Genomic DNA, 27,620 nt, shown 5'->3' on the forward strand with positions numbered 1-27,620 from the left:
TAAAGCAAAAGTTTCTCCTGACATGTGATCACAGAAATCCCCAGATTCCTTAGTTGGAATAGAGCTTCTTGGATTAGCTGACAATTAACACATACTCTGGTGTTAGTTTAGAAATGTCAAAGTAAAATTCAAAGTTAGTTTGCAAATTTCAAACAGTGATCAAACAGAAAAGCTCAGTAAATATTAAAATTTCTCTAAATTATGACAAGACATAGTAACACATAAGAACAAGATTTTGTAGTATAGTAATACTACAATAACTATTCTTGCAAAATCTTTTGCAAGCACTCAAATACTACTGAATAAATTCTAGTAAAATTTAAACCTACTTATTCCAGATCCTACTGGACCCATGTTAGAAGCTCCTATTCTTCCTGCAATCATTGCACTGCCTAAACAAGGATGGAAAGATAATATACTAATTAATTTGAATAATCATATTTTAAAATTCCCAAAGTACTATGCTTTCAGATGTACAGTAACCAAAAAACTATATGTCTTCTAGAAATAGGATTCAAATACATAACATATTGAAATAGCAAGCAAGTACATTAAAATACCTAATGTGTTTTTCATCAAGTAATAAATTACGTGAAACATTATAAATTTCCAACTGTTCACAAAAAAAGGGAAACAGACTTTGAAAAATATGACCTACAAAACGAAAAGGAGAAATATGCAGCCAACCCTACCAAGTCTACCAAAGGAATCTCCAAAGCCTCGATTTATTCCAATATCACCACGTCCAAAATCTCTCTCCATGCTACTAGTCATCGCACCACGGTATAGCTCTGAAACGATTATGCAACAAATTAACCCTTTTTCAAATGCATCAGTACACGGTAATCTATTTAGAAAAATTTTGAAACTAAACTGAAAAGACAGCAAAAGTCATAAAAACAAAAAAGTCCGTGATTTACCAACTTACCTCACATGCCATATAATATCCCAGTCCCGTCATGCCTGTCCTATTCCCTATGCCCATATGCCCTCCGAAGACCTCTACAGTACCCATTCCTACATTTACCTACCTCCCATTCGGCCAACTCCTCCAAATCCTCCCATGCTATTCATTGCTTCCAGACCACCAAACCCAATTCCTATGGAATAAAGATTAATTTTGAGATCCGACTGTCAGTTAGAGAGCTGAAAGGTACATTTTGTAAATGTTGGTTTCATCAGTAAGCTCTTCATCCACCCTACCTTGTCCAAGGGGCTTCTTAACACATCCATTTCCATATCCCTTAAGTATGTACCAGGCTCAATCTCTGCTAGCAGTCTTTAGGTGTGAGCCAACAATAAACCATGACTTTTTTTCCTTGGAATTCTCAACACAGCTTCTAATTTACTAAAAATGGTGATGGGTACATACAAAAAACAAATGCTTATACATACCTCCTCCAATTCTATTCATTCCTCCAAAACCTGGACCATCCATTCCCATACCTCAAATAAAATACACAGTATGTACGTTCAGTCAATCTTATTTTTATGACTAAAGAATGACATAACGCAATACAGCAAAAGATACCACTGGTCTAGTCATGACGGAATGCTAGAGAAGCAGTGGAACGCAGGTGGCATGTGTGCTATGCCACATCAGCTATCTATCATGAGTCTTCAAAAAGGCCTCTACGAATATTTATTGAATGAAAAAACAAAATTCACTGGTCACACTCATATTCAAGCAGAGAATATCTAGGACCAGGTAATCGCTCTCCCTTTTTTTTCAACACACACAAATAAAAATATCACCACAACAGATTTAGAGATCACTTTAGAAAGTAAGGACTCTTTACATGGCAGCTAAGGGAGCAATAAAAAACTAAGAATAAAAAAGCATGTATTTAGGAGGGCAGAGGGCCTAAGAGTAAGGAACAAGTTTCTATCTCTTTGGGTCAGAATGATTTCTGTAGCTACCCTAATAATTTAAAAGTTTAACTATAGCATCTCAGCAAAAACAGGAATCTGATAGCATTTATTAGTCCATCAATTAAGACACAGTTATCAAAGTATGATCTGGGTCTAATAAGTCAAAATTATTTCATTCAAACATCACATTAAGATAATATTTGACTGTTTGACTCTCATTCTCTCATGAATATAAAATCCAATTTCCCAGAAACTACATGATGTTTGATACTGTAACAAACTAAATGCAGAAGGAGACACAAGAACATGGCTGTCTTGCATTAAGCCAAACATTAAAGAGATGTACAAAAAGGTAAAACAATGCCACTCTTCTATGTTTTTGTATTGGAAAAGACAACTTAGCTTCTTTAAAATTATATTTATGTTAACACAAGTTTATTACTGTTATCTTAAATATATAAGTAGTTTTAAATTTCTAAGTTTTAATTTCTTATCAGTAAATGCCGACAAACATAACTACATAACTACATAAACAAAACAAAACGTAATACATAAACAAAAGCACTTTGGGATCCTCAACAGATTTTGAGAGTAAAAGAATTCTGAAACCACAAAGTATAAAAACTAATCTTCAAAGACAAACTCTAAATTAGTCCAGGTGAAGAGCCAAACAGCTATTTGAAGAGCTACCGTCCCAGCTATATCTTTCAATTTAACCTGCTTATAAGAGGGAAGCATTTCAGTCATATACAAACATTGTATAACCATGATACATACACAAAGCACTACATTTAAACATTCTCCTTCTGCCTTACAGACATTTTAAAATCCAAAGTGCTAAAAGGCTAGCTACAACACAACTGGCCCCAGTGGAACCTGACTGACCTCTGCTCAGCCTTTTTCATGTTCTCTGCTCTCAAGGTTTCATTCTTTTATCAGACTGAATGACATCCTAAATTTAGCTCAACTAAAAAACAGAGTCCTTTGAACATTACTACAAACTAGTAAATGTAGGCTTTGTAATCCAGCAAATGTACCATTTAAAAAGAAATAAAAATGTGAGAATACTCACCACTTGGACCTAAATTTCCCATTACACCACCTATGTTCAACTGGCTGGCACTAATAGGCTGTCCACCTGGACCAAGTCCCATTCCAATGCCTCCAAGACCACCTAAAACATAAATAAGAATAGTACTCACCCATATATAATTAACTAACTGGCACTAAGTAAATGTTTTAAAGCTAGATGCCTGTAGTAATACTTCCAAAACTTTGCAAATAAGAGCACTGGTTCTTCTTTTTATTAGAATGCAGCACACTGAAGTGTCACTATAATACCATTTATTAATGAGAAGTGTTTTATGAAGCAGCCCCATCTTTTATCCTAGGTTCAAGGAATATTAAAAAGGACTAATGAAATACCAAGAGGATTTTGAATAACATTATATACCTTAAAAATGGTATATATATCTGAAAATGAGAAGTTGCTCAATTTTACAGAACCACTTAAAATACAAGAATTACGTTTAAGATGCATTAAATCAAACTAAAGTCAACAACAATGATAACATAATACTGAATAAAACAAACATTACATTACTTGGTTTGACCATGACATATTTATTAACATTTATATGGCAACCTTATGTGTTTTCACATCTATTTTCCATAGAGGAGGAGATGTTTGAAACCTTAAGTTACTTGTATAATGCCATTTTAGCTATGTAATTGAGCTAGGACGAGTATTTAAGTTTTGTCTCTAAATCCAATATTCTTTTTTTTTTTAAGATTTTATTTATTTATTTGACAGAGATAGATCACAAGTAGGCAGAGAGGCAGGCAGAGAGAGAGAGAGAGAGAGGAGGAAGCAGGCTCCCTGCTGAGCAGAGAGCCTGATGCGGAACTCGATCCCAGGACCCTGAGATCATGACCTGAGCCGAAGGCAGCGGCTTTACCCACTGAGCCACCCAGGTGCCCCTAAATCCAATATTCTTTTTACTACCTCTCTTAAACTAAATTTGTTGAAAATAGACTTTAAGAAGTTAATTTGATGACCTTAAAGACTTAATATTTGAGTGGCAACTATTTTATTCTACTAAATCTGAGTATGACTTAGCCCAAAGTTCTTGCTAGCAATGTAGCAATTAAATGGTAGAGGCTGAGAAAATTATATACCATATATAGTTTTACAATACATATTTTTCAATACATACAGAAGCATATTGTGTTAAGCTGGAAAGATTAATGTGATCTGGTAAGAGAAATATTTTTCAACTCAGTTCCCAAAAATGGTCTAACTGAAAGCAATAGCACATTTGACTATCAGTAATGCTCATGTCTATGCCTAAAACTCATACTTTCATTTGATATCATTCTTTATTAAAAGGAACCAGGACTCCTTGAAACTAGGCCAATTCCATGTCTCTGGGACAAAAAAAAAAAAAAAAAAAAAAAACACCAAAAAACAAAACCTTCCCAGATCTGGGAAATCATGCTTTTAACCAAAAGTAAGAGTATCAGCAGCACAGGAAATGAGAAGGCTCCCACCTGACAAAGTTACAATAATTTGAGCAAAAGAAGAGAAGGGAAAAAGGACATTAGTAATGATTAACTCGAACAACAAACTGATTCTGTTAAAGTCTATGAATTCAGGGCGAATGGGTGGCTCAGTTGGTTAAAGCCTCTGCCTTCAGCTCAGGTCATGGTCTCAGGGTCTTGGGATCAAGCCCCACATCGGGCTTACTGCTCAGCAGGGAGCCTGCTTCCCCCTCTTGCTCTGCCTGACTCTCTGCCACCTTGTGATCTGTCTGTCAAATAAATAAATAAGATCTTAAAAAAAAAATAAAGTCTATGAATTCATATTATATCTCAAGAAAGAAGAATATATAAAAATGTAAATCTCAAAAAAACAGATAAAGAAGAAGACTGAATACAACAGAGAATTATTTTTTAATATAAATAAATAGAAGAGTACTAATAGTGGAGAGTAAACCAGAAGTCCCCTGCAGAAAGCCAGGCAGGATCTCGGAAGACGAAAAGTACTAAGTGATAATTTGGTTGAGGCAGGAAAAGACTGCCCTTATCTTATAAAGAGAGAAAAGATGATATTCAAAGACACATGAGCTGAGAATTTTCCAGAAATTACCAAAAAACCTTGAATTCTCATATTGTGAAAGCTCAATAAAAAGTAATTCATACCCACACTGTAGAAAACTATACACCAAAGACAAATATCTTAAAATCAGCTACATAAAGAACAAAGATTAACCAAAAAGAAAGGACATTTCAACTGATAGCTGGCTTAAAATAACAACAATGGAAGCCCAAACACTGGGATATTTTCAAAGTGCTGAGACAAAATAACTATAAACCTTAAACTGCAAACCAATAAAACTATCTTTGAAGATATTTATGGAGTATCCAAAATTAAGAGAATTTACTAACAACAGATCCTCATTGAAAGAGTTTTTAAAATATATCTTTCAGGGGAAAAAAAAATTAGTGCCAGGGTAAAAGCAGAAAAAGGTAAGGTTAAAAAAAAGGTAAGTAATAGTAATGTCTAATATGTGGGACTGAAAAATATATATATACAACTAAGACAATGAGCAATAATAACACATAATTCAGTAGAAGAGTGATCAGAACTAAAACATTCAAAGGGCACTCTATTATTGAGTAAACAAATAATTACATTAACTTCAGACTTTGTATTGCTATATTAAAAATCCAGGATAATCACTAGATGAGAAAGCAAGATGGGAGAAAAATATTTGTAAAAAAAAAAAAAACCAGAAAAACAGAATACAAAATAAGATAATGGGCATTAATCCAAATAAATCAATAAATGTGAATAAATAAAACAAAGCTCTTGTATCTACATTAATATTAGATAAGACTTAGCTAGTAAAGATAAAAATCAGTTTAAAATGATAAAATTTTACACTGAAAAAAATTAAATTAAAAAATAAAATGATAGAATTTTGATTATTGGGAAACTATATCAGTTCTAAACTTGGATGTAGTTACTAATTTAGTTTCAAAATATTTAAAGTAAAACAAGAAAAAAGAAGACAAATCCAACATTCTAGTGGGAAATGTTACCACATAAAACTCTTAGTAACTGACAGCACAAACAGACATTACTATTAGTAGAGACATAAGAAAATGTAAATGATTAATAAACTTGTTTAATGGACATATATAAAACACTGCACTCACCAAGCACACCTGGAATATATATTAAAAAGTGCCATATATTAAGCTACCATATGCAAAGTCCAAATCAATTCTAAGAATCACAATCATATCTTCTTTGGCCATACTGTTAAGTTAAAAATTAATAAGAAAAAGCCCCTTACATTTAGAAACTCAAAAAAGTATGGCTTAAGAAAAAATCATAATAGTAATTTAATAAAAACTAAATCACAATAAAAATACTCCATACCAAAACCTGCATACAACAGCTGAATTTAATAGTTGTAACTACTTTTATTAGAAGAGAGAGGCTGTAAAATTAGTGAAGTAAACATTCAACTTAAGGAATTTGGACAAAATAAGAGACTAAACCCAAAGAGACAGAAGAAAATATTAAAGCAAAGAACAGAAATTAAGATACAAAAATGAAATTCACTTCTTTGAAAGCACTTACTATAATAAAACTGAAAAATCTAAGCAAAACTGACCAAGAAAAAAGGGGAAATTGCAAACCTTTGGAATTTATCAGAGCGAAGAACTAGAGATGTAGCAGAAATTTAAGAGATTATTTTATGCCAATAAATGTGAAAATGAACAAAAATTATAAAAATCTTAGAAAAATTGAAATGACCAATACTGACTCAAGAAGCAATAGGAAATATGAACAATCATTAGTTCAAGTCTTCCCCCAAATAAAAGAGGAAGGCCAGACAGTATTTACAAGTAATTTCTCATAAAACAATGCGAGAACAGATTATTCTATCAGAAAAAGAATAAATACTCCCCAACTTAGTACTGTTTCTAATGGCCAAAAATGGAAATAACCTAAAAAATAAATACATATAAAATGCGGTATTGGCAAATTAAAATGAAGGAATTAGAGCGACATCTATCAATATAAATGCATCTCAAAACAATATTAAACCTAAAACAGCAAGTTTCAGAATAATATATACAATATGATATCACTCACCCCAAATTTTTATCCAGCAAAACAATTTCATGGAGTGTTTATGGATGTATAAATGCGTAGCCAAATGACTAAAGCCTAAATGATAAACACTATATTCCTTAAGTTGTTTCCTCTTGATATGGTATCTGGTGGTCAGGAAAGAGGGGGAGTCTCAATTTTATCTGTAAAATTTTACTTTAAAGAAAACTCATCTAAAACAATATGACCTGTGGTAACAACAGGAGTAATTTTATTTTGTCTGTATAAAGAGTTTTGTTTAGCATATAATAAAATTGAAAAACAAAATAGTCTGCACTGTTTCTAATAATAACTTTTACTTACGTGGTAACTGTGGTGTTTTACTATCATGTGAACGGTAGTCTTCATGAGGGACAGACTTGTCATCCTAATTGCAAAAAAAGTTTATTGTACGGTTAATTCATAACTGAAAGGATCTATAATGCAGAGGAAAGCAGATAAAGATTTGAAGAGATTGGAGGGTTGAAGTGATATATAGGAACTCACCATTTTCACATGCATAGGTCTATCAAACAAAAACTGCCCATTGAACATAGCTGTTGGTTCAGTCAAGGAAACTCAGTTAAGACTATAAAGTTATACCTGAACATACATTTTTAATAATCTTAGAGTTAAGAGTCAGACTAACCCTAAAATTTTAATCATCTTTACTATTGTACTTATCTGTATTAGTCCCTTCCATATACTCAAAGAAAAATCTTGAATTCTTTCCTTTACAGTTTTACTTTATAAATAAAATACAATCTAATCCAACCACTGAAAAAAGAAAATTAACAAGGCTTCATTTAAAGCAATTGCATTAATATATAATGGATTACATTAACTGTCAACAGCAGATATATATACAATTAGTTGTGGTAGGAAGAGAAAGCAGAAAAAAGTTCATTACCAGACTTATACAATATGGCTAATTCAAGTTTTAAGAGTGACTTTAGTACTTGGACATAGTAAAGGTTTTATGTGCTGGAGACTAAAGTCTAATACACATTTCTAAGCCAAGCAACCTTAAATTCCACAACCCCACAAAATAGTATCAAACTTCTTCAACCTTATTAAATAATGCTAAAGTGTAAATCAGGATACAAATTGCTTGAACTGCTTCAATTGCTTGTTCAAAAGTGACTGTGCCCATTCCTCTGCTCTTGCCATCTTTGTCTTCTTTAATATCTGCCCGCTTTACAGTTCCAGCTATGCTGAACACCTCCTTTAGCTTCTTCCAACCAACTTTGAAGTCAAGCTTAACATAAAATTATATAAAGTTACATACCTAATAAACCCTTCTTCCCATTTACAAATAATACAAACATATCTTTTCTAAACTGTCAAAACTACAAAGAAGTATACTTCTTATTAGACAGTACATCAAGAATATTCAAATAAAAACATCTTAAGTTGTTTAAAATCAGTTAAGCTACATCCACATTGTTCCTTATCCTTAATTTTTTTTTATTCCCAAAATGGTCTCTCAACTGCCCAACTCTGTTTTATACATTTAAAACTTGCACATCTATTTTTACTGAGAAATTCAGTCTTTGGAAAGTATTGTTGATATCACTGACTTTCAAAAGCTTCGAACAAATGACAAACCAACTACAACGTGCACATTCACAAATATCAAATAACAAAGCTAAAGAAAGAAATCCATTTCCCAATATGAACAAAATCACAATGTAATGCAAGTAAACATTTTCAAGAACTGCTTAGGTATTTATAAATTCCACAGTTCTCTTTTAAAAGAATCCTACTCATACTTATACCCTAATCTTATATATATAGACTTAAATTGGGTTCGAGTTTACCATTACTGTTTCGCTTACTTTAGTTAAAAATAAGCAAAATGTTCTATAAACCTACAACCCATTCATCTAATTTAAAAATCTCATGATTAGAATTAAACACCGGAATGACAAAATTTTAGACTAAAACTTAAACTTACATTAGCAACAAAAATTGTGGAACCAAGTCTACCAGCCTGCAAATTACTGATAACCTCAGGAGGAATGTTTGGATTATTGAGAATGGAAGGTGGTAAATTCATCAACCCCGATCCCATATCGGGTACATGTCCTCCTGGAAATGATCCTCCTGTTCGTTGCAATGCCCTACGAGCATTTTCTCCATCAGGATCCTATAACACACATTGAATGTTAAATACCACTAGATACATCAGTAAATCTGTATCATTAAAATAACAACTTCAAATTCTACAGTAGCTATCCCAACTGGCTCAAATTATTGGCCCTCTTGAAGAGTGAGTTTTTCTTATCCAGGGAATTCAGTCCCATAAAAACCTGTGGACAGACAAAAGATTTCAGTCTCCAGGGGTGTCAATTAAATACCTCTTTCCAATCACTAAAGTCACTTAAGAACTTGAAATTAGTTTAATTTTGCCCTTATATTAGTGTACAAATATATGACAGAAAACACAAATATACATAACTCAAAGAGGAACAAAATACTTACTGTTGACTCTTTTCTTTCCAAAATGCAGTAATGGTGAATTCTCACCACCAGATAGATGCCCAAGGCAATGCCAAATGAGACTAATTGAAAGCTTTTCAACAGTGGAACAGACTGTTATAAAACCCAGGAATATTGGAGTAAAGGGGAACTATTATAATGTATAAATTTCATTCCTAAACAAAATATAATTACCTAATTTCCAACCTTCTTCTTTCCTCAACAATGTGTATGACCTGACAATTTTACCAGAGATGAAGGGGGCCGGGGAGTGATAAAGAATGGCTAAGTGTCCAAGTAAAGAATGATGCTAAACATTGCTTTTTATTAATAAGTTCATTAACTTTATAAAAGAAAAGTCTACCCTTTTTTCTTTTAAAGATTTTATTTATTTATTTGATAGAGCACAAGTAGTCAGAGAGGCAGGCAGGGAGAGAGGAGGAAGCAGGCTCTTTGCTGAGCAGAGAGCCCGATGCAGGGCTCGATCCCAGGACCCTGGGATCATGACCTGAGCCAAAGGCAGAGGCTTTAACCCACTGAGCCACCCTGTCGCCCCGAGATAGTCTACCTTTAAACAAAACTAAAAAAGCGAGTTTCAATGTACTTCTCACTCGTATCTCACTAGGTAGAATGCAAAAAACAAATCCACGTTAACACACTGTACGCTATCATCTCCAATACCAAATGATAATGATAAATGTAACCAATCAATGCTACTCTGCTGGACTCATTTTGGGGATACTAATAAAAAGAAAATTGGATAACCTTAAGAAATTCTCTAGGAAGGCTGGAAGAATAGAAGGTGGAAAAGTAAATGCAAGTATAAAGGTATACCAGCTTCCAAAGTATTTCTTCACCATGAAGAAATAAAAATACAAACATAAAGAAATAAATGTTTTGGAAAATGCTATAAAATTTTTAAGTTAATAATGCTTCGCATCTAACTAAAGCTTCAAAAACTTGTACAAATGCAAAATTTAGGATAGTGGTTACCTATGGGGAGAAGAGGAGGGGTAGGAGAGGTGCTTCATAAACCATTAAGATAGGCTGATTGTCCTTAACATCTTAAGAATAATAAAGCATATTCCTATATGTCTTTTTATATTTAATATGTATATAAATGTGTACACACAAAAATATATACATACACATAAAAATACATAAAACATATATAAAATACAATTTATCAGGGCGCCTGGGTGGCTCAGTGGGTTAAGCCTCTGCCTTTGGCTCAGGTCATGATCTCAGGGTCCTGGGATCGAGCCCTGCATTGGGCTCTCTGCGCAGTGGGGAGCCTGCTTTCCCCTCTCTCTCTGCCTCTCTGCCTACTTGCAATCTCTCTCTCTGTGTCAAATAAGTAAAATCTTAAAAAAAATAAAATAAAATACAATTTATCTAAAACAAATTAACCACTATATAACATGGTTTTTATGCCTCTTTCCCCTTGGATGAGAGCCTGCTGGTCACTACCAGCTATTGCTATTAGAGGGCCTATAAGCTTATAACTGCTACTAAGTCCCATTTAATATAATGAAAAAAACACAATTCCAATATCTGGGAAGGAATACCGGCAATTTATTTTTCCTTCCTGAGCTCAGCCACCCATCTATAAATTAGATATTCCTGGGAAACAAACCTTTATGATATTAATCTGAAAAAGCTAGCTGAATGAAGAATACCTCTTCACTTAGCTAGGCCAAACTCGGTTATTTTTCTCTCTTAAAAAAGTTTAAAACGCAAGTATCCTACATCAATTTGGATCACATTAACTCTATACTAGGGTCTCTGAAATATTACTAAGGATCTACGACATGCTAAAAAGGTAACACAAACAACATGGACTTGGCCTTTAGCATAAAAACCACCACATAAATGGCTGGCATAGACTACAATAGTAGTTTCCCTACTAATTTCTCCACTTCCCAGTCAAAATGTTAAAAAAGAAAGAGGGCCCCTGGGTGGCTCAGTTGGTTAGGTGACTGCCTTCAGCTCTGGTCATGACCCTGAAGTCCCAGGAGTCCCTGGAGTCCCTGCTGGGCAGGGAGTCTGCTTCTCCCTCTGACCCTCCCCCTTCTCATGCTCTCTCTCTATCGTTCTCTCTCTCATTCTCTCTTCCTCTCAAATAAATAAAATCTTAATAAAAAAAGAAAAATAAAGAAATAAAGAATGAAATAACCCCCAGACTCAAACAGAAGTAGAATTCTGAAGCTGACTCCAATAAAGGGATTTGGGATACCTGTATTTTTTGGTGGCACAGCATTTCATCTTAAGCTATTAACACCTCATACTTAGGATCAAGAAATCAACAACCAGTAACATTCTCACCTCAGGCAGCAGTAACAATTATTATTACAGCTAACATTTACTATGTAGTTATTTCATATTTTGACTACTATGCTAAGAGTTTTATATAATAACATCACTATCATAGTAGCTAACATTTATCAAATGCTTTACATATATGAACTGAGTCCTTGTAAAATCATCACATAGCTTCTAATATTATTCCCATTTTAGTGATAAGGAAACAAAGAAATAGAGAGTAATTAAAGTTGGGGAATTTGTTAAGTAATTAAAGGTAAGTAATTTGCCCTAAATCACAGATTATCTGATACAAAAGCCTGACTTCTTTACCATGTTATCTCATTTAATCCTCATAAAAACCCTATTAGGTGAATACTATCAGTAGTGCTATTATAATCACTGAGGTTTAGAGTATAAGTAACATGCCTAGTCACAGAGTTAGAAAGTGATAAGAGTTGGGACTATACCATAGTCTATATGATAATACTAAATAGTTTATATGGTATACTAAACCAAATTAAACTGTGACCAACAGTAATGCTCTACTCCAATGACTTGCAACCTTGCAGGTGGAGACTATTCAGGGTCCTAAAGTACATTCTCAATTATTTATAATACAGAGTTTAGTAAAAATAAATCGTCTGTGACCAAACTATTCAGATAAGAGTAACAATATAAACTAAAGGAAGATATGAGAATGACTTCTATTCAAGCTAATCATTACCAAGGTCAATTAAACCTAAGTGTAAATAGTTTTTTATGTATCTTCTGATCATTCTTTTTTCAAGAGATTCATGCTACTACAGTTCCTTTAGTACAAAGGGAATACCTCCACTTTAGAGGTTTCCAAGTTCCAGTTACAAATTTCACTAATAGATTCATAAGTTTTCTTAAATTTTAATCTGGTACAGTTTCAGGGTAATTTTAATTAAAAGTGAGTATTAATCTTACTCAAAGCCATTAGGTATTTGCATTATCAAGCAACCTTTTATTATTAACTGTAAGAATATCTGTTACATTTCTCAAATTAAGCAACACAATCTAAAAATTGAAAATGTCTATACCAAATTAAGTCAGCACCTAAAGTTCGCCATCTTGAAATATCTGAAAGTTTTTTTTAATCATTTAGTTATTTATAATAACTTACAACAAATCAAATACATAAAAGTGCTTAAAGACAAATAGGAAACCATGTACAGGCAAAACTATCATCAAATATATAATGCCTTGATAAGCATCTATGCTAAAAAAAAAAAAGTTGTAGTCAGAGAAATACATCCCCAAAGACAAAAATCAAAAGAAAACGTGTCCTTATATTCAAAAGATTAAATTATTCCAAATATAAGAAATCTTACCTCTTTAATATTCAGGGGTCTTCCACTAAGATCATATTTGTTCATAGTTTCTAGTGCTTTCTTTACGAATTCTTCATCTTTGAATTCAACCACACTTAAGGAGGAAAAATTTATAGGAAATGTTTATTTACTAAGTTTACTTCCTTCCAATCAGAAGTTTAAATTTGACTTAAGATACTTTAAAAAAAAAATTCTTACCCACAACCCTATATCCAGGTAGATTGGTCAATATATGCAAAAGAAAAAAAAGTTTTAGATCAGTAGATGAAGTTAATGGCAGACTCTAATATTTAAGTCCATTAAAAGCAATCAATAATTACATTTTGTCTTTTACACTTCCAGAACATAATAGGCAAGTATCACAAATTTCCTGTCAATGTTTAAATCTATATTTAAGACGATAAAATCTAGCATTTAACAATCTTAAAGCAAATATTTATTTTTAGAGGCCTCTTCTTTAAATTAAAACTAAGTAATGTCATTGCACAAATTTAATCAAAAGTAACTGAAGGAAATAACTGAAGGTTTCAACATACCTATTCTTATATTGTTAAAAATATTTTCAAAAGATGTATGATGTACAAAGTTCATGTATACCTTTCAATTAAAATCAAAATAGGAAATAATTGCATTTTTAACTAAGTTCTCTATTACAGAAAACTGGCTGCATACAATTTAACAGCATCCAGTTTAAGTATGTAAAAGAAAATCACCTATGCTAAAGAAACAAATTCATAGAATCATTTTAAAATAATTATTTGTCATTATACTGTTTGAAGTGCCATTTGTATGTGATGACAAAGCTTTTCTCATGCACCAACTAGTTTTTGCAATATAATTTAACACTTTTAAAAGCTTTCCATTGTATTCTTCTGTGTATTGCTTTCTTGTTGCTAAAAATCAAAATAGTACGACTATCAACCAATTCCTTCTATGTCAATTTAATCATCAAAGTCATTCATACCAATTGGTCAGAGCCCTGCCTATTAACGTAGTCTTGCAGGCGACCAAATTAAGTTCTTCAATATAAGTTTCAAACATACATTCTGAATTAACACCTTTGAGCTATGGGCTTCTCATAGAACTCTTAGGGAAAATTATCAATTCAGTAACTTTTAAAATATCCTTGAAGACATCAAAACACAACAAAAAAAATCCTATATTAAAATCTGTTGGCTAAGAAAAAGCATTACCTTAGAGCATTAGAAAAGTGAATGCCCTTTATGAAACCCAGCCCTTCCAGGCAGCTAGTTTGGTCTGGATAAGTGTCAGAATTGCTGGTATAAAGCCTCAAATCTTGCATAATAAAGTAAAACAAAATGAAACTTAAGTTTCCAAAAACTGGTACAAATATTATACAAAAAAGTAAACTGCTGAGGAACTTTTAAACCTCAAGCAGATTATTGCCCACAGCACTTACCCTTGATTTTCCTTCCGCATCCTTAAAGAGCTCCACGTATGTAACCTCACCAACTACATAAGACATACAAAAGGAAGATACCAAGAAACAATACATTTAAACACCAATATCTTGCTTTACTGCACACCTGTGCACAACTCTACAGAAAAGCACCTATTATTCACCAACAATCAAAACCAGACCAACATACCTCCTATCAATGGCTATATAAATTTAACTAATTTTCTGAAATGTACATCATCCACGTTCTCTAAAAAAAGCTAACAACCATATTAACCTAATTCATACTACAGATCATATTTTGGCCAGCATGATATAGTTGGTGAACAAATGCACATATACATACAAATGGTCCCTTAGCCTATCATATTAAAAACATCAACATTAACACTTTTCAAATAACTTTGGTCGCCTACACACAACAGCTGTTTTAAGGTGACTTTCTACCTGAATGTCTTCAATCATATTTGCCATCAGTAAACTAAATTTACAAGTCATGCTTCACAGCAAGCCACACACTTTCTAAATAAAGTCAATGAATAAAACCAATCAAATAGTTGTCACCTTACAACAGATACACCAATGCAAATTTTTTTTTATTTATTAGAAGAGATCAGCCTCAAAGCCAAGTACATAATTTGCAGGACTGTTGAAACTCAATTTTTCAAGAGATAACAAAGCTAACTTTTACAAGATCAAATATTAAAATTATTTTTCCCCAAAACCAACCATGTATATAAAATGAAGGTTTTCAGGTTTTTCTAAAAACAAAACTGCAACAGCAGTAACGCAATTTTAATATAGAACTGCAGAGACAGCATCATGGCATTCATGACAATGCAAACAAAATGAACTCCACAGCCAGATTCCAGACTCCACCAAGATAATAACAAGACAGCTTTTGGAAAAAAATAATCAGACCTTATTATTCATACTTTAACACGCTAAATGTATTGCTTAACTAATGCAATAGTCCTTTAAAAATCTATAAAAACTTCAACTAGACAAAGCAATCACTTTAACAAAATTCTTGGTGGCATGCATATGCTGGCTCACTACTATACCACTAAAATGGGAAAAAAAAAAAAAGAACTTCATTTATCCATAAGACTTTGTAATGAAATCATGTCAAGTGAAAGAGGAGGAAAAGAATTCATGTCAAGAAATAAACAAAATTCAATTTTTTGAGTCTGTGTGGCTCAGGGGAATAAAAAACGTTTGCTTACTTCCCTCCCCTTTCTATATGAAGATTATCCAACAGTAGGTTTATCAGGGATGGTTACCTTTTTCTCTCATTAGATCTTTAATAGCTTGCCATTTCATATCATATGGAATGTTGCTAATGAAAACTCTGTTTCGATTTGGACCCTTCTTTTCTCCAGTGCCTGAATTCTTGTCTTTTGAATAAGGATGAAATCTATTAGCCTTCTTATTTCCTGAAGATTTTTCTTTTAATTCAGATTTATCTTCTTTGACTGATTCATCATTCTCCCTATGAATTAAAAACAAAACAAGAAGAAAACCTCAGTCATGTTTCTAATAATAGAAGCCTACATTACACAAATATTTTATATTTATCACTTCACTTCACAAAACTCTCCAGTAAGACCTTAGCAAAGCAGCTGGAGAGTCAGCTTGCTTGCTTTGAAATTACCCAGTGCCATTTCAAAGCAAGGATTTGGGCATCTTACCAAACTTCTCATTTAATAATCCTCTTTTTTCGCATATTAAATAGCTGCAGCATCCAGTCTCCCAGCTTCTCCCATTATACTACTTAATAAATATTATTAGAACCTAACAAGAGGGGAAAATGGGTGGTTTTATTCCTAGAATATATGTAACAGCCCTCTTTAAAGAAGTCCTAACTTTCCGAGCTTCAATCAAAACTCTATAAAGAATTAATCTGCAAAAGGATACCCTGAAAAAAGTTTATCTCTTCAAGATTAACAGTTTCTTCACATAACTTTTCTCCTCCTTGTTTAAAAACATAACTAAAATACACAGTTTTACTATCTATATATGCATACACTCCTACATTTCTTTAAATTTTTTCTATTCTCAATTTTGATCAATGTAATTAATTGGTCAGGTATTCTAATATTTTCATACTCAGTATTTCCTGTGTATTAACCTATAAACTAGGATAGGGTACTTCATAGAATCATGTAACTTTTACTGGTAGTTGTTACCTAGAAGGTGGGATGGAGTATGAGTGGAGATGGGAAGCAGTACATAGAGGCAACACAAATAAGAATTTTATAAATCTACTTTTTAATGAGAACCTAACTGGAAAAATATTTAATTTCTAAGACTGCAATCACAAGTGGGGGGTTTGGGAGGCAGGAAAAGAATAAATGAAACAAGATGGGATCCAGAGGGAGACAAACCATTAGGAGACTCTTAATCTCACAAAACAAACGGAGGGTTGCAGGGCAGGGAGAAGGTGGTGGGGTTATGGACACTAGGGAAGGTATGTGATATGCTGAGTCCTGTGAAGTGTGTAAACCTGGCAACTCACAGACCTGTACCCCTGGAGCTAATAAAACATTGTATGTTAATTAAAAAATAAAAAATTATAAAAAAAAAAAAGACTGCAATCACAATGCAACTATATGATGGTACACACCAACCATCTATAACATGTAAATATATGCTTAAAGAAAACCTTATAGATAAAAATCTGGGTGTAGGGGTGCCTGGGTGGCTCAGTGGGTTAAGCCTCTGCCTTCGGCTCAGGTCATGATCCCAGGGGCCTGGGATCGAGTCCCGCATAGGGCTCTCTGCTCAGCAGGGAGCCTGCTTCTCCTCATCTCTCTCTCTGTCTGTCTCTCTACCTATTTGTGATCTCTCTCTCTGTCAAATAAATAAATAAAATCTTTTTAAAAAAAAAAGAAAAAAAATCTGGGTATATATTACAAAAATATAATTTACTTTTCAAAAGTAATCTTTTTTTTACAGAATAAATAACAATAGGTTTCTTTTAAATCACTAATTACTCTAGTGAATCTAAAACTATTTAGTAAAACTTCAATTTAAAGTAATTTTCCATGAGGTGCCTGGGTGGCTCAGTTGGTTAAGCATCCAACTCTCGAGTTCGGCTCAGGTCATGATCTCAAAGCCCCGCATCTGGCTCTATATTGGGCATGGAACCCACTTAAGAATCTTTCTTTCCCTCTCCGTCTGCACCTCCCCATACATGCCACCCCCCCACCCCCCCCCCCCCCGTTATCTCTCTCCCCTCTCTAAAAAAATATAAACAAACAGATAAATAATTTTCCACAAACACATACTAATAAAAATCTCTGGGAATGACATTCAAAATCCAAATCTTTTAAAGCTTCTTCACTTAGTCCAACAACCAACCAGGATTCATAATGCAGGCTCTAATTTATCTTCTAAGTCAAGTAACTGTGGGAAATCTATACACTGCAGTGCTCCACACACACCTAATGTGGTCATTTGTTCCTTACTATACTAAGCTTTTTAGGTACTACTTTCCTGAGCAGGTAAGAGCACAGCCATAAATAAATTATGTAAAACTGTAAGAACAAAAACTCTCTGCATTGGTATGAGCAGCATCTAACACTGTGACTGCACATAATATGTCACTCAATAAATATTAATTTTTGAATGCATGAACAGTCAATTAAGAACCCATCCTAATAGGAGCACAGATGGTGCTGCTGTCTGCCAGAAAAACTGCTAAAATCAAGGAAGAGACATTAAGGGCCAAACTTGCTCTGCCAGCCTTTTCAGACCTCGACAGGAGCACCTTTCTGGTCAAACATCTCTCACCAGAAATGGCAGAGCCTATAAGTGGTCTTACAACTGTCCAACTCCACCAAGTACCTATCTGTCTGAATAGTGTGCCACTTCTGAAAATGGCAGGAAGCAGCCAAAAGGCCTTTTCTCTGGTTTCTGAGTACAACAGATACAAGAATTCTTCTTTTTAATTCCCCAAGGAACCCATTTACATAGTAGGCTGAATTAAGTGAATGGCTTTAAAATAAGTCTGTTCAGGTAACCCGACAACTATATAGTCGCTAGCTCAATACGCCTTCTCCTACCTATTTTCTTTCTTTCTTTTTTTTTTTTTTTTTAAGATTTTATTTATTTATTTGACAGAGAGAGATCACAAGTAGATAGAGAGAGAGGCAGGCAGAGAGAGAGAGAGGGAAGCAGGCTCCCTGCTGAGCAGAGAGCCCGATATGGGACTCGATCCCAGGACCCTGAGATCGTGACCTGAGCCGAAGGCAGCAGCTTAACCCACTGAGCCACCCAGGCGCCCTCCTACCTATTTTCTTCCTGGATGGAACCAATTATGAAAATGGCACAAAGTTCTAAAATACTATGTTCTTCTATTCTTACATGAATGTTGTGTTTGCTGACAACAATCTGATAATTCCATTAAAAAGCAGTATTATAGGGACACCTGGGTGGCTCAGTTGTTTAAGCAACTGCCTTTGGCTCAGGTCATGTTCCCAGAGTCCCAGGATTGAGCCCTACATCTGGCTCCCAGCTCGACAGGAGTCTGCTTCTCCCTCTGACCTTCTCCCCTTTCATGCTCTCTCTCACCATCTCTCTTTCAAATAAATAAATCAAATCTTTTTTTTAAAAAAAGCAATTATTGTGTAGGGTAGGATATCTTCTCTAAAATATTTATTCCAACAATGATAAGACAGAGCAATTTCTTCAAGTTTTCAACAATTAGCAGATATTAAAGATACTGTTACACTGCTCATCTATAATGCATAAATTATCTATGGAATGCAGATCAGTTTAGTGGCTAGAGGTATGGTCTGATTATTAAGAAACTAAGATATAGGGGCGCCTGGGTGTCTCAGTGGGTTAAGCCTCTGCCTTCAGCTCAGGTCATGATTTCAGGGTCCTGGGATCTCTGCTCAGCAGGGAACCTGCTTCCCTGCCTTCTCTCTCTGACTGCCTCTCTGCCTGCTTGTGATCTCTGTCTGTCAAATAAATAACTAAAATCTTAAAAAAAAAAAAAAAAGAAACTAAGATATAATTATTCAATTCCTAAACTCTTTTTATGCCATAAATACACCATGGAATAGACAATTAAGATACATGTGAAAACTCTCAGAGAAACAACACTACATAATATCAGATATTGGCACTAGATCTTGAATTCCATGTAATAATGCTCAAACTATTCATTTAAACAAACTCTCTTCTTAATGTACTTGAGATAAAGACTGTGACTATTTTAAATCACTAACAGGTTATCTACTCTTAAGATGGAATTATGCCTACCCAAATTATAATATAAATATCTGAAAAATCAATATTCAACACCAAACAAGGAAAATAGTTTTAATTTTAAAAACAGTGCTATAGTATGCAATCTAAAATTAAGCACAGGGGCACCTAGGTGGCTCAGTGGGTTAAGGCCTCTACCTTCAGCTCAGGTCATGATCCCAGGGTCCTGGAATCGAGCCCCATATCAGGCTCTCTGCTCACAGCAGGGAGCCTGCTTCCCCCTCTCTCTCTGCCTGCCTCTCTGCCTACTTGTGATCTCTGTCAAATAAATAAATAAAATAAAATAAAAAATACAAATAAAATTAAGCACAGTTCCATTCTTTACTACCAATATGGTTAAAAAAAAAATACTACACTTCAAACACTTCACCTTGCTTCAATGCTTAATATTTCATACAATATTTTATACCCTAATATAACTCTCAATCTCTATATACGGTTTTACCTAAGGACACAGAAATAATAGAGTTGTAACAATACTGCTATTTTACCTCCTACTCACTTAAGAAAAGGAGAACTGGTATACCATTTTGACATAAACAAAAAGACTAAACCTAGGAAAACATCTTTAACTTCTTGTCCAAAGATGTGAATATGCCCACAAAGTCCTTGTGCATATGTTTCATGATCATAAAAGTTCACATCTGCATTTCTTAAACAAATATACTAGGCCTTTTAAAGCGTAAGGCCTAGGGGCGCCTGGGTGGCTCAGGTCATGATCTCAGGGCTCTGGAATGGAGCCCCATGTCTGGTTCTCTGCTCAGCAAGGAGCCTGCTTCCCCTTGCCTCTCTGCCTACTTGTGATCTCTCTGTCAAGTAAATAAATAAACTCTTTCAAAAAATAAATAAGTAAAGCGTAAGGCCTTGGGGATACAAAGATGAATAAAACACAGGGGTTTCCATCCTCAATGACTATGGATTAACCTCAGAAAAGTCATTTCAATCTTGGTAAGTGGCACTCTGTTCACTTCTAAGTAAGGCAATATTTGGTAATTTTTATAATCTGTGAATCCTTATCCTTAAAAATGTATGGTAATCAACTCCAGGATTGTGGGTTGGATTGTTAAGTACACATACAGTAATCAACTCAAGGGTTTTGTGTTGGATTATTAACTACTCCAGTTAGTTCTTGGAGTTAAAGAAAAAAAAAAAAAAAAGGTTTTTTTAGGTTGACGCAGGTAAATGTCCCTAGTTACTCAGTATGAGTGACCCATGCTGGACCACTATACGGTTCTTATGGAATTGACAGTACAAGAAACCCTTGAGAATAAATTTGCATCTTTACTCAACTTCTGAGAAAAGAGGAAGGGCGAGAGATGAATTATAAGCAATATGAAAAAATCTTCATTTGTATTTACTAGTAACATTCCCTAATTTCTTCACTTTATAGTCTCCTCATCTTCAGTTAGAAGTGAGATTCTTTCCTACCTCTGTCCTCTCCTATCCAGGTAAACCAAAATGAGACATTAAAAGAGATTAAAGACTTGGGAGGTTTAGATACCAGCTTTATCTGTACTGACACTATTATACTAATCATACCCAAGTATAGTAGGGCTTCTTTCTGTAATTCAAGGCTGTACCTTTTGTTCAGCAGGCAAGCCCATGTTTAGATATAAACAAAAAGCACATATTTTATATTTAGCATTCCAATGCTTTTTATTCGAATTTATGATGCCAAATTCCAGACAGCCAACAATTTTGGCAGGCATGGTATAAAGTGATCACTTTCCCTCAGCCCAGTTACTGAGGTGCGCCACTTTGCACCTAGCAACAAATTCCACTGAGGTTGAATCTCTTATACCTACATCTCTATTCTACCTAGAAGATGCCACTTGTGCTATTCAAACCCAACTAAGAACAAGAGTGTCATAACTGAGCTGGGAGAGCTACCTCATCTGCACTCAACCCCTACACAAACTAGTCCAGGTCTGCCCCTATTGCTTCAAACATTTTATACAAAAGTAAAGAACATTTCTCTTCCCTATTTTAGTGTGACCATATGTTCAACTGCCTTCTACTCTGAAGCATAACTGAGAGAAGGAAAAGGATGTTTGGGCTAAATTATTAACATACTTTCAACTTCAAGTTTAAAGAGCTGAGCACATGCAAAGGAATGCCTGATTCATATCCCCTACATAACAAGAACAATGGGAAGCATGGTATTTTCTTATAACTAGAAATTATGGATTCGAGCTAACTAAATTCTTTATAAGCCCTGATGACTGGGGCAATCTTAGAAGTAGTGGGTTTTCTTCAATTAAAAAACAAAATCTTATTTTACCAACTTACCAAAATTAAGAATAAACCATCACACGATGAGTTCTTAAAAAAGAACCTGCATGACTTAGAAACATTTGCGGGGTAGGGAGTGGGAGGGGAGCAAGACACCACGCGCCTTTTCCCTTTCAGAATAACCTCCTACCAATTCAAGAATAACACAATGGATTCAGTCTAACAGCACACTATTAAACTTCCTCTTGGTATGTATCAGTTCAGAAATTAATATATCCTTTGGAAAGCCACAGTAAACACTGAACTTCTAAAGCTCAGAATAAGGCCAGGAGAAAGGGCAATATTCCTTTGAAATACGTTCTCTGTAGTTAAGAGGAAATGTCCGATGATGTCATCCCTAGATACTCCCTAGTGATGAACACTAACTACAGTACTGGGCTTTAAAAGGGGGACCATTTTCCTGCAGACCGTGGTGGCCGCGGAGCTTTGCTCAAAGGTTCTCCAGCTGAAGTCTGAGAAGAAGGGGTGACCCGCAGTCTCGGGAGGATCAACAGGGGAGGGGCGTCGGCCCCGGGCTCGCACCCCGGCTCCCCCGGCACCGTGCGGGAGGGTAAGGCCTGGGAGCCGCCCGGCTTGCACCTGCTCCTCCCGCCGCCCACGGCCCTGGGGCGGTTATCCTTCACCGAGGCCCAGGCCGGCTTCGACCCCCCCCACACACACACACACACGCCCGCCCGCCACAGGCCGACTCCCCACCCCCCACCTCGCCCCGGTCCCCGGAGAAAAAGACAATACATTTTAACGCCATTGGAGCTGCTGCTGTGTTGCGGCGGCTGCTTCTCCGGCTCCGGCGGGTGCGGTTCTCGCCGCGGCTCGCCCGGCTGCTCCACGGGCTGCTGATGCGGACTGTCGTCGCCAGCGGCCCGAAGCACCTCGGGCTTGTCGGCGTCCGCCATCCCGCTCCCGCTGCCTCCGCCTCCCCCTCAGCCGCCTGCGCTGAGGGGCTCCGAGCGCTACAATGGCGGCGGCCGCGAAAGCGGTAACGGATCCCGATTTGAAAAGGCCCCGAGCGCTCAGTTGCCCGGATCTCGCGAGAACCGGTCGGAGCTGGGAGACTGGGAGAGGGTGTGAGCCTGATGTCGGGGGTGGGAGTGGAGGGGTAGGGGGGAGGGATGGGGTGGCGGCGGGTCAGGGCTGCCATTGCGGCGGTCCGCCCTGCCTCAGCCCGGGGAGGTCTTGACTTGTCCAGAATCCCCCGGTGGGGCCTTGTTCTGACCACCAGCCTGCCTGTCGCTTGGCACCCAATGGGGTCTTCGCTTACAGAAGTCGGCTCTGAGTGCTAGAAATCCCTAGAGCTCTGAAACCCAGACTATGCAATTCATCCCTGGTAGGGGCAGTTTAAATTAAAGAGGCACATACCACTTTGCATCTTTAAAGACATCTGCAAATCTTCAGACTCTCCTTAGAAATCCTTTGAATAATGCAAATAAATCACTTGCCACTTGAATGCCTAGGCACCCTGTGGACATTCAATAAATAGTTATTGATGACAGGTTGCAATTCACCAAAATGAATAGCTTTGAATTTCTTTGAATTCTGGTTTTTCTTAAGAAGGAGGCTTTCCTTTAGAACTGGGCTATCAGCTTACAAAAAGAAGACTGAAGTTTTTGAATTCTCTGGGCAGCCACCAATGAGGAGAATCTATAATTTTAATAAGAAATCTTCTAGAATGGCTGATAATGGATATTTTGGTTTGGAGTTCTGTTTATTTTATGTTGATGAAAATTATATTTGAAGCAGTTAATAGGTTTTCAAACATTTAATTACCATGTGGAGTTTTAAAATATAGTCAGATTTTTCCCCCTAAATATGAAAAAGTAACCCGTTAAACTTAATCAACTCCTAACTCCTGAGTACTGTAATAATATTTCACATTTAAATAACCTTTGTCAGCCGAAAAGTTTAAAGACTTTCCCAAAAGAAGCTAACACATGGTTTACATGCTTTGCAGACTATCACACACAGATTAGTGGTAAAGTGGTAGTTAGAAACTAATATTCAAGAAATACATAATTTCCTCATTTTCCCCCGTTCTTTGGCATTTTAATTATGTAGATTTCTGCCCTTAACCAAAAAAATACCTTGGAACAGAAGAGTTGCACTACTTCATCAAACATACACACATTAAAAAATCGGAACAGTCTTGGTCCTGAGCAATACAGTTGGTAAAATACTACTGTTTTGGGTGCTATTGACATTATTTCATAAACACAACACATGCTGTTGTAGTTGCTTCATGAATTCCTTATCTTCAGTCAATCCCAAAACTCAGCATTTGGAATAGCAGAAAGGCATTGAATTCTGACACAGAAAACCTGGGTTTGAACCCCAGCTCTGCCACTTCTGCCTGTTACTCCTTGGGCAGGTCACTTAACTTCTCAATCTTTCTGTAATAAATAAGGAGGATTAAGGTGAGAATTAAAAGAAAACACTTTATGTAGGGCAAAATGCTATATGAATATAAAATAGTATTAGAATTCCTTATCTCTCCAGGCTGAGCAGGGTTTTAGTCAAAGAGAAGTCAGGTGATTTTTCCATAGAACTGAACTATAAGTAATTTCAAACATTGATCACCCTCTATTATTCTTTTGCTATAGTTGACTTTAATGTTGAAAACATAATCCAGCTGTCCCTAATACAGGATATTCTTGCAAAATCTTTCAATAGATGGAATTTAATATTTTTAAGAGAACTTTATGCTTAAAACAAAGTAGTAAGCACATGAGGAATATGAAAATGCATATAACACTGTTGGGGAGAACATTTATAAAAAGTATTATTTGAGTGCTAAAGCAGAGATAAATGTGAAGCATAATTAAAAATTTATTTATAAAAAATTTTATTTACCAAGAGACTGATCTGCTTGGTGTAGTGTGTTAATTAAAATATTCCATTAAAATATTTTTGTTGACTGCTGAGCTTTTTTGGTACCCCTTAAAATGTTGTGCCTAAAACAAATATTTCCCTTACTGTAACTTAGTCCTGGCCCTAATAAATGCAACAAAGGGGAGAGGCTACTTTCTGAAGAGGGATTGGTGAGCATTTCATGGAAGAGCTGGATCTTTAAAAGATGAAGAGAATTGGGGCAGCTTCTAAAGAGAAAATAATTAATACTACTGCATTAGATTGCTCTATGATGTTTCCTTCCTCTCATGTTATCAATATTATAATTACCTTAGCTAAATCTGTAAAAATAAAAAATCGTTATTAACATTCTATTACTACATTCTATTTCTCTATTGTCCTTCCTTCCCTCCACTGTTTTTTTTTTTTAAGTCTATGTATACATACTGAAAAATTCTTGAGTAATGCTTTAGTTTTTATCTTCTCACAATTCCCACTGCAAATGTTATTATTTGCAATTGCAGAAAATGTATAACTGGTACAACATCACATAACCACTTAGTTGGGGTGTGTGTGTGTGTGTGTGTGTGTGTGAAGGGAGGGGTAGATTGAAAGAGGCCATTATACATATCTGGAAATTTAAGCCTAAAATTCCAAAATATTTTCAATCAATACTTTAATGTGTGTGTTATTTAGGAATTGTGTTCACCTGCTAGTAATAAAGACTAGAAATAATTGTGTCTTCAAAAAAATAGAAGTTACTACTTTCTTAAGTAAAAGTGGTGCAGAAGTAGGCATCACAGAGCAGGTATGGTCATCATGGGCGAAGGTTCCTTCTAAATCTTGCACCATCCTTGTGTGTGGCTTCCAATGTTATGGCCCAAAATGGCTACTGGAGATCTAGGCATCTTGAACTCACTGGAGGCCAGAAGTAGTTCAGAAAAGGGGGATCCTATCTAGAAGTCTCAAATGTTATGCCCCAATAATGGGTCCATGATTAAAGGAGCAAGACTGATAGAAAGTGAAGGTCAAGCAAAGCTTTATTTCACGCCAAGCATCAAGAATCTGACTGAACGTTTGGGGACGCACCTCTTACAAGACATGCGACCCTTCTCTGTTTCACAGTCTAGCTTTTAAGGGCAAAGGCCATGCTGTCAGGTCTGGCCGCGCACAGGTGACTAATGAGATTGTAACACACACAGGAAACTCCACAGTGATGCTAGGTGACCAATTGAGTTACAATTTACCCTAGTAGACATTTGACCCAGCCTATCACCTTGTTTGGGATTGGCACCCAAAAGGCTCCCAAAGGGCGGGGCCCATACTCCTTGGTAACCAGGGAGACAGTATGCATCCCCCCCCCACTGATCGGATGTCTCCACCTGGCCTGACCCACCCTTGTATCTGGGCTTTGTTACCTGGAGCTGGTTTCCGGCCTTGTTCCCTGGGGGAAGGGGAGCGGGACAGTTTAACTTTAATGAAAGCCTCTTGCTAAGTAGGTCCTTACATCAAACAACACTTCCATCATGGGTCAAAACTTAGTAATATGACACACTCAGCTATAAGGGAGGTGGGCAAATAATTTCCCAGTTGGGTTCACTGCCCAGGGTTGTGTTTCCAAAGAAGAGAATGGAGTGTCAATTTAATATGATAATCCTTTTAATTTGTTTTAACAGTACAAACAGTACAGCATGATTTTTTTTTTACGATTTTATTTATTTATTTGACAGACAGATCACAAGCAGGTAGAGAGGCAGGCAGAGAGAGAGGAAGGGAAGCAGGCTTTCCGTGGAGCAGAGAGCCTGATGCGGGGCTCGATCCCATGACCCTGAGACCATGACCTGAGCCGAAGGCAGAGGCTTTAACCTACTGAGCCACCCAGGCGCCCCAGTACAGTATGATTTTTAAGTCAATTTACTTGGCTTTGTAAAATTAAATGGCTGAATTTGGAGCCACTAAGTTTCCACACTTTTAAAGAATTGAAACCCAAAAAGGAATTTATAACTTCAGGAAATACCATGGGTTGTATCTGAGATCCATATATATTTCCTTTTCTCATCATGGAAGTTCATTGTATGATGAAAAAGTGGATGCCAGTTATTGTCATTAGAAAAAGTGTGGGGAAAAGTATGGTTTATTCTGACAATGAACTGGTTATATTTCTCTCTCTCTTCTCTCCCCTCTCTCTCATTGTTTCTCTCTCTCTCCTCCCACATTCCCTCATTCTATTGCTCTGCTTAATTTAGGAATCTAATTTTTCACATTTAGCATTCTAAAAATACATCCTAAGGAAAGGTCTCCACCAACTAAATGAATCTTGGAATTAAGGCAATTATCTGAATAATCCAGGCAGAAATCCCACGTTCACCTCAATTATTCAAATAACTCAGATAATACAAAGGGTTTTGCTTGAATTCCTTGGGTAACTGATTCATTTTTCAACTTTACAATGCCAGGGTCATCACCCAATCACAAATTTACTTTTGATTTTTATAAGCAATATTTGGACATTTTTTTCCTTGAAGACTAAAGACTCCTATAACTCCTATACATTTACTTGTCTCAATTTTTGTCCACTTTCTAATTTCTTAAATCATCCTGCTTTTTC

At 35.7% G+C, this 27,620-nt stretch overlaps 1 protein-coding gene across 2 annotated transcripts in view; it reads right to left on the bottom strand.

Moving 5' to 3' along the window:
• MYEF2 (myelin expression factor 2) overlaps positions 1–23,216 on the bottom strand; it is a 32,505-nt gene extending 9,289 nt beyond the window's left edge. Inside the window, exons 1-14 of one of the 2 annotated variants that reach the window (XM_059372764.1) lie at positions 22,904–23,215; positions 15,883–16,091; positions 14,600–14,652; positions 13,378–13,385; positions 13,180–13,273; positions 8,997–9,188; positions 8,144–8,297; positions 7,547–7,596; positions 7,364–7,427; positions 2,945–3,046; positions 1,396–1,446; positions 1,032–1,100; positions 693–791; positions 330–392 (exon numbers count right to left, since the gene is read on the bottom strand). In XM_059372764.1, coding sequence (XP_059228747.1) covers positions 330–392; positions 693–791; positions 1,032–1,100; positions 1,396–1,446; positions 2,945–3,046; positions 7,364–7,427; positions 7,547–7,596; positions 8,144–8,297; positions 8,997–9,188; positions 13,180–13,273; positions 13,378–13,385; positions 14,600–14,652; positions 15,883–16,091; positions 22,904–23,064 — 1,369 coding nt within the window. In that variant the 5' untranslated portion in view covers positions 23,065–23,215. Of the gene's footprint in view, positions 1–329; positions 393–692; positions 792–1,031; positions 1,101–1,395; positions 1,447–2,944; positions 3,047–7,363; positions 7,428–7,546; positions 7,597–8,143; positions 8,298–8,996; positions 9,189–13,179; positions 13,274–13,377; positions 13,386–14,599; positions 14,653–15,882; positions 16,092–22,903 lie in introns of both variants that reach the window. The other variant, XM_059372765.1, reaches the window with a different exon arrangement.
• Between the last annotated feature and the right edge of the window lie 4,404 nt (positions 23,217–27,620).

Source organism: Mustela nigripes, chromosome 13 (genome assembly GCF_022355385.1).
Source record: "Mustela nigripes isolate SB6536 chromosome 13, MUSNIG.SB6536, whole genome shotgun sequence".
NCBI classification, from domain to species: Eukaryota; Metazoa; Chordata; class Mammalia; order Carnivora; family Mustelidae; genus Mustela; species Mustela nigripes.